This window comes from Musa acuminata, chromosome BXJ1-11 (assembly GCF_036884655.1).
Source record: "Musa acuminata AAA Group cultivar baxijiao chromosome BXJ1-11, Cavendish_Baxijiao_AAA, whole genome shotgun sequence".
NCBI lineage: Eukaryota > Viridiplantae > Streptophyta > Magnoliopsida > Zingiberales > Musaceae > Musa > Musa acuminata.
The window spans coordinates 20,163,097-20,177,465 of NC_088337.1; the positions used below are offsets into that span (position 1 = coordinate 20,163,097).

Consider the following 14,369-nt stretch of genomic DNA (forward strand, 5'->3'; position numbering starts at 1 on the left):
ATTTAGTTCACTTACTCTAAGTCAAATAGTCTTTTTTGATACTGATTTTTATCGAAAGTAATTTTTTAAAATCCCCCCCCCCCTTCTAATATTTCCTTGGTCGAGAGGACCCTCAAGGTCTAGACTTTTGAGGAGGTGAGAAAAGTTGTTAGTCTTTTTGTCAATTGATCATAAAAAACAATATGGCTTTAGGCTGTGTGAATAAAGATCGATGGATGTACACAAGGTTCGCAATATCGTATCGTACCGATATTTCGACCTGGGCTCGGTACCGGTACGGTACGGTATACCGAGCGGTACACCCAGGTGTACCGAGTACTGTAGCACTGCTACATTGCTACAGTACACTGCTACATTGCTACAGTATACTGCTACAGTGCATTCGGACCGGTAACAAGCGGTCCGCGTATCGATAACTTATCGGACCGGTACGTACCGCCCGTACCGGGCGGTACGGTTCAATACGGCAGACCCTTCACATTGATTATCCATCAAACTTAAGTGAATCTCGAGGCATAGTTGACGAAGGACTCCTCATCCCTTTCAGGGATCGCTAGTAGAGTGATTATATCCATGGTGGATGCTATATGATAATTCATTATTTATTTTCGTAATGCAAGCACGAGGATATACTATGAATTGTCTATTTTCAGAAACATGTTTAATTCATTGGGTAAAACAAAGATAATAATTTTTTTGGTTTAGTATATAAAATACTTATCATTATAAAGTTTTGGATCGCATATAATTTTTTAAATATTATAAATCATATTAATCAACACTAATCATGCTTAGTATGACTCTATCCGAGTCTAAAAGCATATAGAAGAAAAAACATATAAAATATTCTCTTTTTTTAAGGTTATGATGAATTTTCAGTGGATATTAAATGACATAATTTAATAACGATAATATACATAAAGCAAGTTTTTTACTCGCACTGCATCGTAACACAAGTCGCGAGGTGAGTGGCGCCACAATCGGACACTTAAAGCTGATGGTAAATTAGGGAGGCTTACCGCATCGCCGACTTGAACACGACGAAGCGAGGGACGAGTGCGGCGATGGCGAGCGGGAAGCGGAGCGATTACTTCCGTGGGGATGAGGAGGACGATCGGGCGCCAAGCTTCGCCCAGATCCCCACCAGCTTCGGCCACGAGCTTAGGGCTTGCCTCCGCTGTCGTCTCGTCAAGACCTACGACCAGGTACCCTCGTTTTTCCCGCCACTTCGCTTCTTGCTCTCTTAGGGTTTCTTTTGTGATTTCGATCTCTTTCTTGCCGTCCACTTCTATCTTGCTTTGTTTTCTTTAGATGATCACAATATTCCTTGCTAGGTTTAGGGTTTATTTTGTTCTTTGTTTTGGATGATTACAAGTTCTTGTAGATGATTTGTTGTTGTCGGACGTTGTTTATTTCTTGATGCAATCGTTGCTTTTTTTTGTTATATAGATTCTTTTTAGTTTACGTGGATGTTGATGCCTGTGGCGTGGTTTAGTTCAGGGAATCTGGATGTGAGAACTGCCCCTTCTTGGAGATGGAGAAGGAGCATGACAATGTCGTAAATTGCACCACCCCCAATTTTACAGGGTATGTCGTGATACCTCTCTCAATACTTTTGGCTTCTTCTCTTTTGGATTTTCCAAAATTATCTTTACTGAAATCGATGGCTGCGAATCTCTATTATCGTTGACCCTGTAAACTTGGCACAATTGTCGTTTTTGGCGTGCTGTATCACATTTCCCGATAGCTACTTCTTTGATATACCTGGTGAAGCTGCCATATCCATTTGAGATTCTTCCTAATTCAGACTGCTGGCATGGCCTGGTGCAGTGACATGATAAAAGAGGAAAAATACCAAAATATGATTATATACAGATTCATGCATGTGCCTATTTTCTACCCGTTTTTTATTTTTTTCTGAAACAATATTGGCCGCTTTCCTGCTAAATATTAAATTTGATTGAGCTTGTTTTATGGGCTACAAATGAAATGTTTGATCTTGTATTAAAGTTAGTTCACATTCTGCAGGATAATTTCAGTCATGGATCCAAGTAGAAGTTGGGCTGCTAGATGGTTGAGAATTGGTAAGCTTGAAGTTATAACTGTTGCTTCGAGACACTTCAACTTTTTGGATATTGAATGGCTCATAAAATTTTAGTTCCAAGATATGTTTATGCCCTCGTAAGTTGTTCTCTGCTCCAAGTTTCCTGTTATGTGAAATTTTGTGCACAGACATGAGTTTAATCTTTACTCTTTAAATCCTTTAGATTTAACAAAGGTGCAACTCTGAATGCTATAATGTTTGAAGTAGATTTTTCTTTCTAATAACTCTATTAATCCAATACTAATCCAGATGAATTCGTTTTAACATATTGTTAAATTGATGACTGCTTGGCATCAGTGATCATGAGGATGTTATAGTGAGGTTCATCTGCACATCCAGCATTTGATTTCCATTTGCAAAGTTACCTAGGACTTTCTCTGGTTTCAATAGGGCAAGAAAATTATTCTTAGATTTTAACAGATTAGGGTGTCCAACACACACACAGAAAGTAATACGTATACAGTTATGAAACATATTGATGATTGACAAACTTATGAATAGAAGAATGATGAATGCATGAAGGAAACAAAGCAATCAAAAGTGAGTCAAGGCAGGAAAAGATCCTGTGAAATATATGAACAAAAGGTAGTCTTATAGTTTCTTATGTACTCAACCTATTTAGCTTATATATTGGAATAGTGAGAAAAATAAACCTCGTTGTTCTCCTCAGCAAGGACCTAAATAGGAAAGAAAAAAACGAAAAATGAAGGGTGTTATTTTTTGGCCATGGTAGACAAAGGTTGTCCCAAGAAGATCAAATCATGATGTTGCTAATGTATTACAGGTAGAGCTATAAATTGCAACCTAATGGTGTCCCATGATTAGAGAAGAAGAATAGGAAAAACATCTTAATTGCAAACATATGAGCAAGAACCGACTTAAGTATTATGAGGCATGGATCCATTGCTGCGTGGCCTCCATGCAGCATTGCCATGGTGCCCATTTATGGTATTGAGAAATGCAGACCCTGCTTTCAGAATAGTGTTTGTGTTCATACATGCCCCTGTATTTAAATCAGATAACTAATTTTCTGTTCCTACTTGCCAATGACCTTGTGGTTCTCTCACTGAAGTCCACTTTTATCAAAACCAAAGCTGTCAAAACTCAACTTCTGGGTTCCACCCTACGTTCAGTGAACCAAAGATCTGAACTCAGACAACTTCTATTATAAGTCTACTTTAGTGGCTCACTTGAAGTAAACATAATGTAAAGTAGATATGGACAGAAACTTCAGATATTAAGAGTTCTTTTGTAAGTGGCACTAAGACCAAACATATGAAATGGCATAACTGAAAAAGATATGAAATAAAAAATGTTTTAGATATTTTTTTAGGTATATTTCGACTATGTTTTGATATGTGATCATTTATGCCCCTTTGATGAAAGACTTTTTTGAGATGGTTCTGAGATCAATTTTGGTCTGAGTGAAATTATTGGCACTTAGGATACAATACATATCCAAAAAGATACTGTTCTAGATATGAGGATGCAACATTAATGAAAGTAAATGGAGCAAGATGCTATTAGTACTGGAAAACATAGGTATAGATGGATAGTGCCACCTGAAAGTCAGAAGAGGATAAATGGTTTAAACTTTAAAGTGCTTTATACACGTTAAAACAAGATGTCTAGATGCACCACAAAGGTGAGGCATGTTGTAACAGATTATTGGTCCCTTGAGAGCTAAGGAGAATAATAACATTGCCATTATCAGTTCTCGGTAATGACAGAAAGATCCATAAAGCCACTGTCCCAACTATTTAGCAACAATAGTTGCGTTATAGTTGTCATTTAACTTTAACATAATGTTATCTTTCCATCTTTTTTCTGCATTTTAGTGTAAACATCAACCTGAAATGTAATATCAGCATCCGCCCATAGTTGGATGGCCTGCAGTCATGTGAAGATCTGTGTAAGCATGTCTTACGCTTATAATGGATGTGCATGTGGAATATTCTAGGTATTCTTATATTGGCCCAAAGAACCTAGAGTGACTGCTCTCTTTTGTCTGGTCCATTGAGCCACTAAATATGGCATAGAGCACAGCTGATTTATATGAGTTTTTGACTAGAAGACATTTCATCAAAGTTTATGTAATTGGACAGAGCTTCTTTCCAGTTGTGAATCATTAGTAGTTGACCTCAGAATTGTGTTTGGAACCTTAAAAAAATGCTAGGATGAAGGCTAGAAAGTGGGACTATATGACTATAATTTGTCTTAGTCTTATATCTTGGTGACCTGGCATACAATTGTTCCATGAAGACAGGATAAACAGGATATGATTGCATCAGTATCACTTAGAATAGTTCTAACTCAGAAACTCAAGTTCAGGATCTATAAAAATGGAGACTTAATGGATTCCAAACTTCCAACTCGGTGAAATGGATCAAATTTTATAGTTTTCTGATTGTAGAAAAGCTTTTTGCAAAAGGCAAAGCACTTGCATTGTACTTAAACTACAAAGGATTCATATGGACCCTTCAACTAATGTCTTTGTTAAAAGAAAACCAGTATAATATAGAAGACCATTATAAACTTATGATAAGACTGATTTTCTCATTCATTTTATTTGAACTTGTGGCTTCTATCTGTTTAGCCATCTGTCTGAATTTTCAAGGAACCTAAGTGATCCAAGTGGCTTCTTCCGCCTCCCCCCTCCCCTCTTCTCTTCCTCTAGATAAACATAAGCAATTTCAATCATTTGAGATGTGCAATAATTATTGTTATATTCTGTTTTAATTTGATTAGACTAAGACTTGTGAGTTATCTCTTTTAGTTGATGATCCACCCGGATTAAAATCCTGATTTGGGTTTCTGAAATTTTGAAATGGTGGTGTGTTTTGTTGTTCATGTGCACCGAGTGATCTTGGACAATTTCAGGATTGAAAATCGCAAGAGTAACATCTTGGTTGCCTTTTACTGAATTAACTCTTCCCATTAGATGATTGTAGCATAGAAGTCAAAATCCACGTGTGACTAGGAAATTATAGATGCATGCTCATCGGCTGACGACAGTCAGATATCGGTGTTAAAGATTGTTTTAGGCTCACAGTGAGGTATTTTGTGGTCTTATGATGGGACACTAGAACCCCAATGAGGCTGATATGTTGACAAAAGATCAAAGAAGCTCTGGATACAGGAAGGGAGAAAACCATGACCAAACTAATTTTAGTGGAACTTGTAGCTCAATATCAACCTCGAAAGTTGCAAAATACCATGTTGCCTATTCAAATATTTGGTACTTAAGCTTACTCCTTTTTCCCCCATTCAGATCATAAATACTCTCTCATCAAGTATTGGTGATCACTTGTCTGGTGTCTGGTACCCAATGTTACAGTCCATTAGGAATCTAAATTGTGGCCTTCTGATTACAAGATCAGTTGATCCTAAATGTTAAAGACTAAAATATAAGTTCCTGTTAATTTTTACCTACTTGTTTATCTGTTAAAATCTGGTTATGGAAATTTTGTTTATGATTGGTATTATAAATTCAGATAAAAGGAACTAGCATCATTTCTTGTGTTTTTTTTTTTTGCAATATTTTAAAGTGCCTTGTAAACCCCTTTTTTTCCAATTCATAAATCAACATGTAAGCCCTTCTTATGGCATCTACAGGGAGGTATATCCCCGGATGCTATACACTGGCAGTCTCTGAAGAACTTCCAGAGGAGTATCAGGTATGTCTTACAGTTTGGTTTGTGATCTCAGTAGTTTCAACGGCAGTCTGATGCATATTTTGGAGTAATAAAAGAATATAATAAACTGAAGTCTGATACATCTCTGCTGGTGCAGGCAATTTGTGCCGATAACAATGTTCAGTATGTGCCTCCTAAGCGTGCATAAATTGCTCGACTTAGTTTCTTATGTCCGAAGCAAATGCGCATCAACTGTGTGGTTGTGCCAGACAGACCAGAACCACTTGGGGTGCAGAATCGAGTTAATCTACCTTTACAGGGACGGTTTTTGTGTATGATTTATGTATTGTTCCAGTTAGGTTCATAGACGTCGTCTTATGGGAGGCCTAACCTTAACAAGAAATTTCTGATAGAAAATCTAATCAGTTTAAGAACCGGACCAATCTCTAGTACTACTAGATGGAGCAAAGGAAGTTAATCACGTCATGTCATATGATTACCAGTGTGAGAACCTATGTATTAAATTATAAAATGATATTATGTACTAAGGAGGTTCAAAAAGAAAAAAAACAATAGTATCAAAGTAATAAGTTGTTTGTCAAATTTACTACACAATGTTTTCAGTATTTAAGAACTTTAAAAAAATTATTTGGGGAGGATATTCAAAATGAAAAAAGTAGGGTTAATTATATATTAACTTATGTAGTTAGTTATTTTGAATATTTTGATCCTTATATTTAAAAAGTTGCATTGCTATCCCTATAATTATGAAATTGAAACGTTTAGGTTTATTTATTTTAGCGATGTTAGTTTTATCTATAGAAATATAAAAATAATAGATAAAAAATAATTTTAATATTTTATGGTAGATGGTGTTGGTGGCGGATGATGGTGTCATTGATGTTAATGTTGATATAGATGTTTGGTTTCCTTTAACGATGATAGGGTTTGTACTTATTGCGATGTCATTTGTCGTCATGAGCACGTCATCGGTTTCATTGTCGCTTGTTTTGTGTCGATGTAGTTGGTGGTGGTCATTTTCTATTCCTTTGGTCCTTTGTCGTCTCATTCTCCTAGGAGCAACGTCTCAAAATTCCTAAATCCCTCTCTCCATCCTTTTCCTCTCTCGGTCTACTCCCACTCAGAACTCTCCACAACGTGTAAGAAGCATCTTGTCGTCTCCCATGACTTATTCATAGTTGTGCTCATCCTATGCTCCAATAGCCTCGCACACGATGACGATGATATAAACGAGCTCACATCATGCCACAAAGGGTGATATCAATCATTACAGGAGGCCATTAAAGCAATTAGGTTGGCGATGGATGCCACCCTCTTTGGCATGGTGTCGGGCGAGTGTGGTTGCAAACGGGTTGGGGGAGGCAACGAAGTGTTTTTTACGCATGGTGAAGAGTTTCGAGTGGGAGCAGACTGAGGGAGGGGGTGGAGAGGGATTTGGAGATTCCAGCAGGGTCGAAGAGGGATTTGGAGATTCCAAGACACTACTTTTAGGAGAATGGGATGTCAGATGAGTGAGGGAACAAGGAAGGACTACCCACCATTTGTGTTGACACAAAGCGAGCGATGATGAGGTCGGTAGTGTGCTCCTCGTGAAGGGAGATAGCGTCATGGTGAGAGTGGGACTTATCGTCGTTGAAGGTGGCCAAACAATTACAACGACGTTGATGTCCATCACCAAATGTTTAAATTATCTTTTTATTTTTTATTTTCATATTTTCATCAATAAAACTGATGTCGTTAGGATAAATGAACATAAATATTTTACTTTTAAAATGATAGAAATACCAATATAACTTTTTAAAGTACCAAGATCGAGATGTTAAAATAGCTAACTAACAAAGGTAATATATAATTAGCCCATAAACATATAAGATAATATCATAGATTTTTTTTTGTTTCAGAATTTATATTTATTAAAGTATAAGAGAATATTATATATTAAGGAGGTCCCAAAAAAAAAAAAAAAAGGATAGACGTTAATGTAAAAAAATGTCATTACATAATATTTTCGTTATTTAAGAAGGTTCAAAAAAATTTTGTAGAGAACCTTCAGAAAGAAATAAAATGATAATTGGGGTGAGAGAGGCTCGAACTCTCGACCTCAGGATTACTCTTTGCTATGAGACCTACGCGCTAGCCAACTGCGCCACCACCCCAGGATGCATATTTTATCCACTAGTAATAGATAATGTTTTTTGACTGTTACACGATCTGCAGCACCCCCTGCGCCAATCACCTGGAACAAGCCGCAGAGAGCTTGTGCAACTGATGATTGGAACAAGCATTGGAGCCCGCATAGGATATCCACCGGCTCCTCCAATCACCTGGTAGAACTCTGAGAGAGCTTTGTGCATTGAATCGTAAGCCAGTACACTTATCCGTTGTTGTAGCTCACAGAGAGCTCGGAGAAGGATGGCTGTGGTCGTGGTTCCGACAGCATACGCCCTTCCTCCTCCCTCCCTCCTCCTCTCTACTACATCTCTCCCTTCTCCACCGCCTCTTCCAGCCATCTTCCAAAAATCCACGGCCTGGCTTCCCCTAACGAAGAGCAGATGGGTGGTGGCTGCGAGGAGGACCAGTCTTCTTCCCCCGTGCCAGATGTCTTTTGCTGAGGCGGTGGGCAAAGGAGATGAGGATGGCGTCTCGAGGGCGACGCTTCTGTGGCGAGCCGCCAAGTTGCCCATCTATTCCGTAGCCCTCGTTCCTCTCTCGGTCGGTTCTGGCTTCCTTGGTTTTGATTCGTGATTTGAATTCCTTTGCTTTGGGAGAATATCAATCCGATGTGAAGATTTCATTTTTATCTCTTGTGATGGTAAAGGTCGGATTTTTTTTTCTTTTTTTGTTAGTTCAAAGACGATTGTGCCATTTTAAGTGGTTCAATCATGTGTTGGTTTTCTCTGCTCGGATCATGATATCAGGTGCTTAATTTAGGACAATAAACGGACTCCGAGACAGATGAACTTGCTCTCCAATGTCATTGTAATTTTAACGTATGCTGCAATTTTTGTGGTATCTTGATATCCTAAGATATGAATTCTTTTTCCTGGCCGTTTTGGTTCTGGTGTTCTATGGTATTACCCAAAGAGCTATTCTTCTTGCTTATTAACATCATGTCTTATATGTTGTATGCTTTCTCATGTGATTTCAGGTGCTTACTTCCAGCAACGGATAACCAGCTTTTGCCTTTCAAGTCATATATGCATAAACTACTAAGTGCAGTGTGCTTATTGCTCACCCGTTATTTTTTACTGAGGAGCTCTTCCCTCTGTGCCAGTTTAGATTTTAGGGTATATGGTTTAACATCTCCTTAAGGAATTAATGTTTTTCAAAAGGGGTCTTTAGAAGGTCTACCTTGCTTAAGCTTCGGGCAATTTGGCAAAAACAAAAGTATTCAAATAAAAAATATAACTAAGAGATACAGATTAAGCTAACAAGTGACTCAACGACATATATACTTAATTATTGATGACCATTGAACAAAGTTCTCCTTAAACCAATGTAATAGTAACACATGCTGCAATTTTTATGCTATTTTGTGTTCTTAAAGTATGAATTCCTTTTGCTTGCTGTTTTGGTCGTGATCTGCTGTGTATGAATTCTTATTGCCAGAAGAACCATTTGATATTATCAGTTGTTTATCCGCAATATATCATATCTTTTTTATGATTTTATTAATCCAACTTTCTTTTTTTGTGCTTTATTGTCCCAATGACAGGTAGGGTGTGCTGCAGCTTACCTCCAATCAGGATTATTTTCTTTGAACCGTTATCTTGTACTGTCATTTGCATCAGTTCTAGTCATCACTTGGCTCAATCTGAGGTGATTGCAGCACATCAGTAAGCTTGCTGTCTAGTAATACAAAATGGACTATTTAAGTTTTTTGTTTTGACATATAATTCTTATAAATTTGCAAGGGAAAGGCTTATGTTTAGTTTCCTCTTGCATGTAGTAATGATGTTTATGATTTTGATACGGGGGCAGATCAAAACAAAAAAGAATCTGTTGTCAATATACTTGGCAGGTATCTTGAATATTCATTCAGATATTCATGAATATACTTGGCTAAATTGATTGAAAAATGAAATTACAATTGTTATATTACACATATCGAGAAGTCGTGGGGTGACACAGTTTGCGGCAAATGCATCACTTGCTCTTGGCTTCATGGGCCTTTTCTGGGCATGTGCAGAGGCAGGAGATATCCGCTTCATTATATTGGTGACATGTGCTATCCTCTGTGGGTATGTTTATCAGGTATCCACTTGCTGCTGATATAGGAAGCTTTTTCTAGTTTCAAATGCTTTTAATATGCATATTGTGCTTTAAAAGCTACATACAGCTTTTTAGTTTGCAGAGGCTTTCATAGTTATTGGTAATCACTTTTTTCGTTTTTGTCATGATTTGCAGTTTAGCCTTTTATCTTAGCTTAGTATGAATACTGAACACATGATTACGGATGTTAACTTGGGTGGTAATCTTGCAAGGCTTTGTCTCGGAATTCCTCTATCTCCTTAACGATCATAGACATATAACACTCGAGATGGTCTAGGAGATCCTTTTTCCTAAACTTCAGTCATTAAGTTATGTGAACCGAGAGGTTCTTTGGATGTTCAAAGATCACTTTCAAGAGCAAAATGCTCGTGTCTTGTGAAAAATATTACTACTGGTGCTCAATGGTTTAGCTATGTTATTTAGTCTTTCTACAAAATATATGATGTTGCATGAGGTCCCAACAAGTGGTTGTCAACCTCTTTTGCCAGGTATAGTGCTTAGTAGATCTACTTTCTGCAATAGTTCTTAATGCAGACTGTCAGAGGCATGTTCAACTGGGATGGAGCTTTGTGCACTGTTAAAGGTACTGCTTCATATGTTTTAGCAATGGATTCTTTAAGTGTCTTGGTTTAGATTGCTAATTTATTAGGTCATAGAGCTCATACATGTGTGCAGCTTTTGAGTTGGTATCAATGCATTGGGTTACTCGGGAAAAGCTGTTTGTAGACTGATGGATAATATTTTCAATTGCAATTATGTGGTACCATTGAAACCTGCCATCAGTGGCCTGCTTGATTTATATGATTAGTTCCGAGGACATAAAATGTTTTAATGAATAGGTGATATTAACATCTGCCTTCTAACTTATCACTACGAAAAGCGACTGACTGAGTAATAATGAGGTAACAACAATAGCAGGAGTCAAAAGAAGTAGCACTCCAGTAATTTCAAGTGACAAAGAAGTATGAAAAACATGACAGAGCTGTGAGTTTAATGTGTTTTCTACTTCTTTTGCAAGATTTTGAACAGTATTATGTCTTCTTTTCCAAAGATAGATAATGACATTAAAGTGTAAAGTTCAATTTATCAATGGGAAAATGCATGCAAATGTTAGTAATTTTAACCTATTCTAGAAGCACCTGGGGACAGACTGATTGGTATGACCAAACATGAAATATATATTTGCCAACATTCCATATGATGAATAAAACTATCGCTGCAGTTAAAGTTGATATGTATGGCACAGACTGATATGAATTGATGAATATTCACCATAACCAAAGTCTCTTCCATCATAGTGCCCCTGTTTCACCTGACCAAAGTCTCTTCTGTTGTAGTGCCCTCCATGTCGCCTGAGCTACCAAGGACTGGGAGAACCATTATGCTTTGCTGCATTTGGTCCGTTTGCCACTACAGCTTTCTACTTCTCTAGCAGCAGCAGAAACTTATCTAGGTAATTCATATCATTTGCATGTTGTTGCATTTTTTCTTGGATAGACAACAAGTATCGAATCACTTTATTCATTTTGACAGTGGAATAAGCCCTCTCCCAGTAACCGGTAGAGTTTTATTTTCATCATTCCTTGTTGGTCTGACAACCACCCTCATTCTTTTCTGCAGCCATTTTCACCAGGTATGTGATTGCTATTCATACCTTCTTTCCCTGTACCTAGCTTAGGTGGTAAATTATATTCAACTTGAGTGATCAAATATCTGCAGATTGATGGAGATCAAGCTGTTGGCAAGATGTCACCACTGGTACTTTACATAAGTTATCAGCATACTACAAGCCATATAAGCATTAATCTTATGATAAGGAATTGCAAGTATTTGAGTGATCAAAATGAAAACAGGTTAGAATTGGCACCAGAGCAGGCTCTAAAGTAGTGAAATATGGAGTCATCTCACTTTATGTTCTCTCATTGGTTTTTGGTTTATGCAAAGCTCTTCCAGCTACTTGTGTTGTAAGTGGCTGTTCATTTTTTTCTTCATATGGCAGGATTTATTTTCGGTCATTTTATATTTTATACATCCTTGTTTATTCTTTAGTTCCTTTCTGCTTTGACCATTCCGATGGGTAAAATGGTGATCGACTACGTCGAAAAAAATCATGATGTAAGCCAGCTTTACTACCCCACAAGGCCATCACAAATATCTTCTTCATTGTTTTGTTGTGTTGATTTACAGCTTAACAATTCACTTATATGACAGGATAAGATCAAGATCTTCATGGCGAAATATTATTGTGTGAGGTTACACGCATTATTCGGAAGTGCATTAGCTCTTGGACTGCTTTTGGCCAGAACTAGAATTACAACATGACGACTGGGGAGTCTTCAACTTCATCAGATATTTTGAACAGAGATCGATATGGTTTTTACAGAATTACACATGAAATATACTTTCAGTTGTTGAGCTTAATTCACTCATCAGCTGATTGTTCTCCCTCAATAGCACATGGAACAATCAACTAGCTCATGCACTTCAACGATTTGTCGTGCCACTTGTGAAAGCTTTATAGTGTACTGTTCTATCTTCAAGTTGTCTGCAGAAGTTCGAATGTCATTTTGCTACAATGATTGTATGAAATTATTAGTAATCAAAATAGTGGAAGTCCATCACCCACCTCTTCTTACTACACTACACATTATTTGGTGATTTGGTCATTGTTATGCTTGGAGTTTACATTGGCATGTTTCTGAATGACTTGTGGGTCTGATGTAGCGTCACTGAAGAATGAAGCAGAATGGTTTATATAGGCTTGCAATCTTTCTTTAAGATCTGCAGAAGTTTCATCTTGGCCACACTTCTAAGGTGTTGGTTTATTTTGAGTGTCATTGATCAGAGAGTCAACACTATCTGATTTAGTCCCGAAAGCATGAATCCGTCTTAGAAATCCAAGTGGATTACTTGGGTGCGATTCGGGTGTGAGACTAAGATAATAATTGGACTCCTAAGGTTTTTCTATCTCGTGACGATCGACCTGCGGTTCCTTCGAGGTGTAGTTTATCTATTGAAGGAAGTTTAGAGTCCTTCCGAGGTGCCACTTGGACTTGTCTGATGATACTTTGCATTGCTCCGCGATGCTCCTTAGATGCGTTAGTCTTGCACAATTGGTAGGATTCTTCGACCTGACCCCTTTGACGCTTAATATTGAATATTGGATTTTGATGATGAAACCAATTGATGTGTTTATGATCTAATTTACACTTTAAGTGATGCAGGAAGCTTCGATCAGCGAGAGACAATTAAAAGTAGGAAGAATCGAACGTTGAGCTGTAGGATCGGTCGACGTATCGACAGAAGGCCTCGGGCTATGGGTTCGGGAATTAAGCTAAGAAGAGCGAAAATTACACCAAGGAAATCAAAATTATGGAGGTCAACTTGCCGATTGGGCAATAGACCATATGAGAGGACGATGCACCAAAGAATCGGACGAGGCGTCGATGAACCAATGACATACCGGACAACATTTGATTAGCTTTGTAATAATTGTCTAGATCGAAGTAGGTTTTAGGCGTAATTGGGTTAGAATTCGACCAACTCAATTAGGGACCAATTGGGCCCAAATTTGGGTCGTGTTGGGCCAAGTGAAAGATCCAAATAGTAACCCAACAAATAGAACCATCAATGGCACAGTCTCCGAGACTATGTCAGCGGTGGTACTGCTAGTCTGGGCGATGGTACTGCCCAGTGTCAATAGTGGTATCGCTAGACTAGGTGGTGGCACCGCCCAAACACAGTCTCTCAAGCGGTGGTACCGCTAGAGAAGGCGGTGGTACCGCCCAATGTCAGTGCTGCAGACGGTTGTACCTATTGAATCTCAAATTTTGATGATAAAGTCAATTGTAATTTGTTTGATCTAATCTATATGTTGAGAAAAGTGTGTAGGATTAACTACGATAGCAGTAAGACATAAAGCAGGTGTTGTGCCGGATTCAAGATCGAGATCTCATTGGGAGTTCGAGAGTTCGACGGAAGTCCGGACGTTCGTCGGAAGTTCTACCGAAACTAACCGAGAAGTCTAGGAGCTTGCCAAAGAAGCTCGTCGGAACTCGCCAAGAAGATCATCGTAAAGTCCAGGAGCTTACCGGGAGTCCGCCGGAATATTGACGAGAGTTCGTCGGATGTTCGCCGAAAGTACGTCGGAAGCTCGTCGGAAAAGCAATTGACGCACCGGAATAAGAAGTACTATAAATTATGTCTTAATTATCATAGTTAGAGTGTAAATTATGTTAGGATTGGAAAGTAATCCCACTAACTTAATTAGGGGTCAATTGGGCCCTTAACAGGACTGAATTGGGCCAAAGTGAGCTGCCAATTTAGCCCCTGAAAAT

General features: G+C 38.1%; 2 protein-coding genes and 1 non-coding gene across 3 annotated transcripts; 2 read left to right on the forward strand and 1 right to left on the reverse strand.

The window, feature by feature from the left end:
- The first annotated feature begins 1,011 nt into the window (after positions 1-1,011).
- Positions 1,012-6,182, forward strand: LOC135597253 (transcription elongation factor SPT4 homolog 2-like). Its single transcript, XM_065089962.1, has 5 exons — positions 1,012-1,205; positions 1,496-1,587; positions 2,029-2,084; positions 5,720-5,781; positions 5,897-6,182. Exons 1-5 carry the CDS (start codon positions 1,065-1,067, stop codon positions 5,945-5,947), a joined length of 402 nt encoding a protein of 133 aa, XP_064946034.1. The 5' UTR covers positions 1,012-1,064; the 3' UTR covers positions 5,948-6,182.
- Positions 6,183-7,832: 1,650 nt separating this feature from the next.
- On the reverse strand, positions 7,833-7,916 carry TRNAM-CAU (transfer RNA methionine (anticodon CAU)). The gene is given in 2 exon segments: positions 7,833-7,868; positions 7,879-7,916. It is a non-coding gene; the product is annotated as a tRNA-Met (tRNA).
- Positions 7,917-8,037: 121 nt separating this feature from the next.
- Positions 8,038-12,672, forward strand: LOC103971313 (2-carboxy-1,4-naphthoquinone phytyltransferase, chloroplastic). Its single transcript, XM_018820299.2, has 10 exons — positions 8,038-8,472; positions 9,476-9,579; positions 9,710-9,781; positions 9,876-10,014; positions 11,370-11,485; positions 11,566-11,665; positions 11,752-11,790; positions 11,886-11,996; positions 12,082-12,147; positions 12,244-12,672. Exons 1-10 carry the CDS (start codon positions 8,173-8,175, stop codon positions 12,352-12,354), a joined length of 1,158 nt encoding a protein of 385 aa, XP_018675844.2. The 5' UTR covers positions 8,038-8,172; the 3' UTR covers positions 12,355-12,672.
- The last annotated feature ends 1,697 nt before the right edge of the window (positions 12,673-14,369 follow it).

Bases quoted from the DNA above. Each gene is read 5' to 3' on its own strand.
- LOC135597253 (XM_065089962.1), top strand. From the start codon at position 1,065: ATGGCGAGCGGGAAGCGGAGCGATTACTTCCGTGGGGATGAGGAGGAC. The intron at 1,206-1,495 runs GTACCCTCGTTT...GGCGTGGTTTAG, and splicing joins TCGTCAAGACCTACGACCAG to TTCAGGGAATCTGGATGTGA. The intron at 2,085-5,719 runs GTAAGCTTGAAG...TGGCATCTACAG, and splicing joins TGCTAGATGGTTGAGAATTG to GGAGGTATATCCCCGGATGC.
- LOC103971313 (XM_018820299.2), top strand. From the start codon at position 8,173: ATGGCTGTGGTCGTGGTTCCGACAGCATACGCCCTTCCTCCTCCCTCC. The intron at 9,782-9,875 runs GTATCTTGAATA...CATATCGAGAAG, and splicing joins GTTGTCAATATACTTGGCAG to TCGTGGGGTGACACAGTTTG. The intron at 11,486-11,565 runs GTAATTCATATC...TCATTTTGACAG, and splicing joins AGCAGCAGAAACTTATCTAG to TGGAATAAGCCCTCTCCCAG.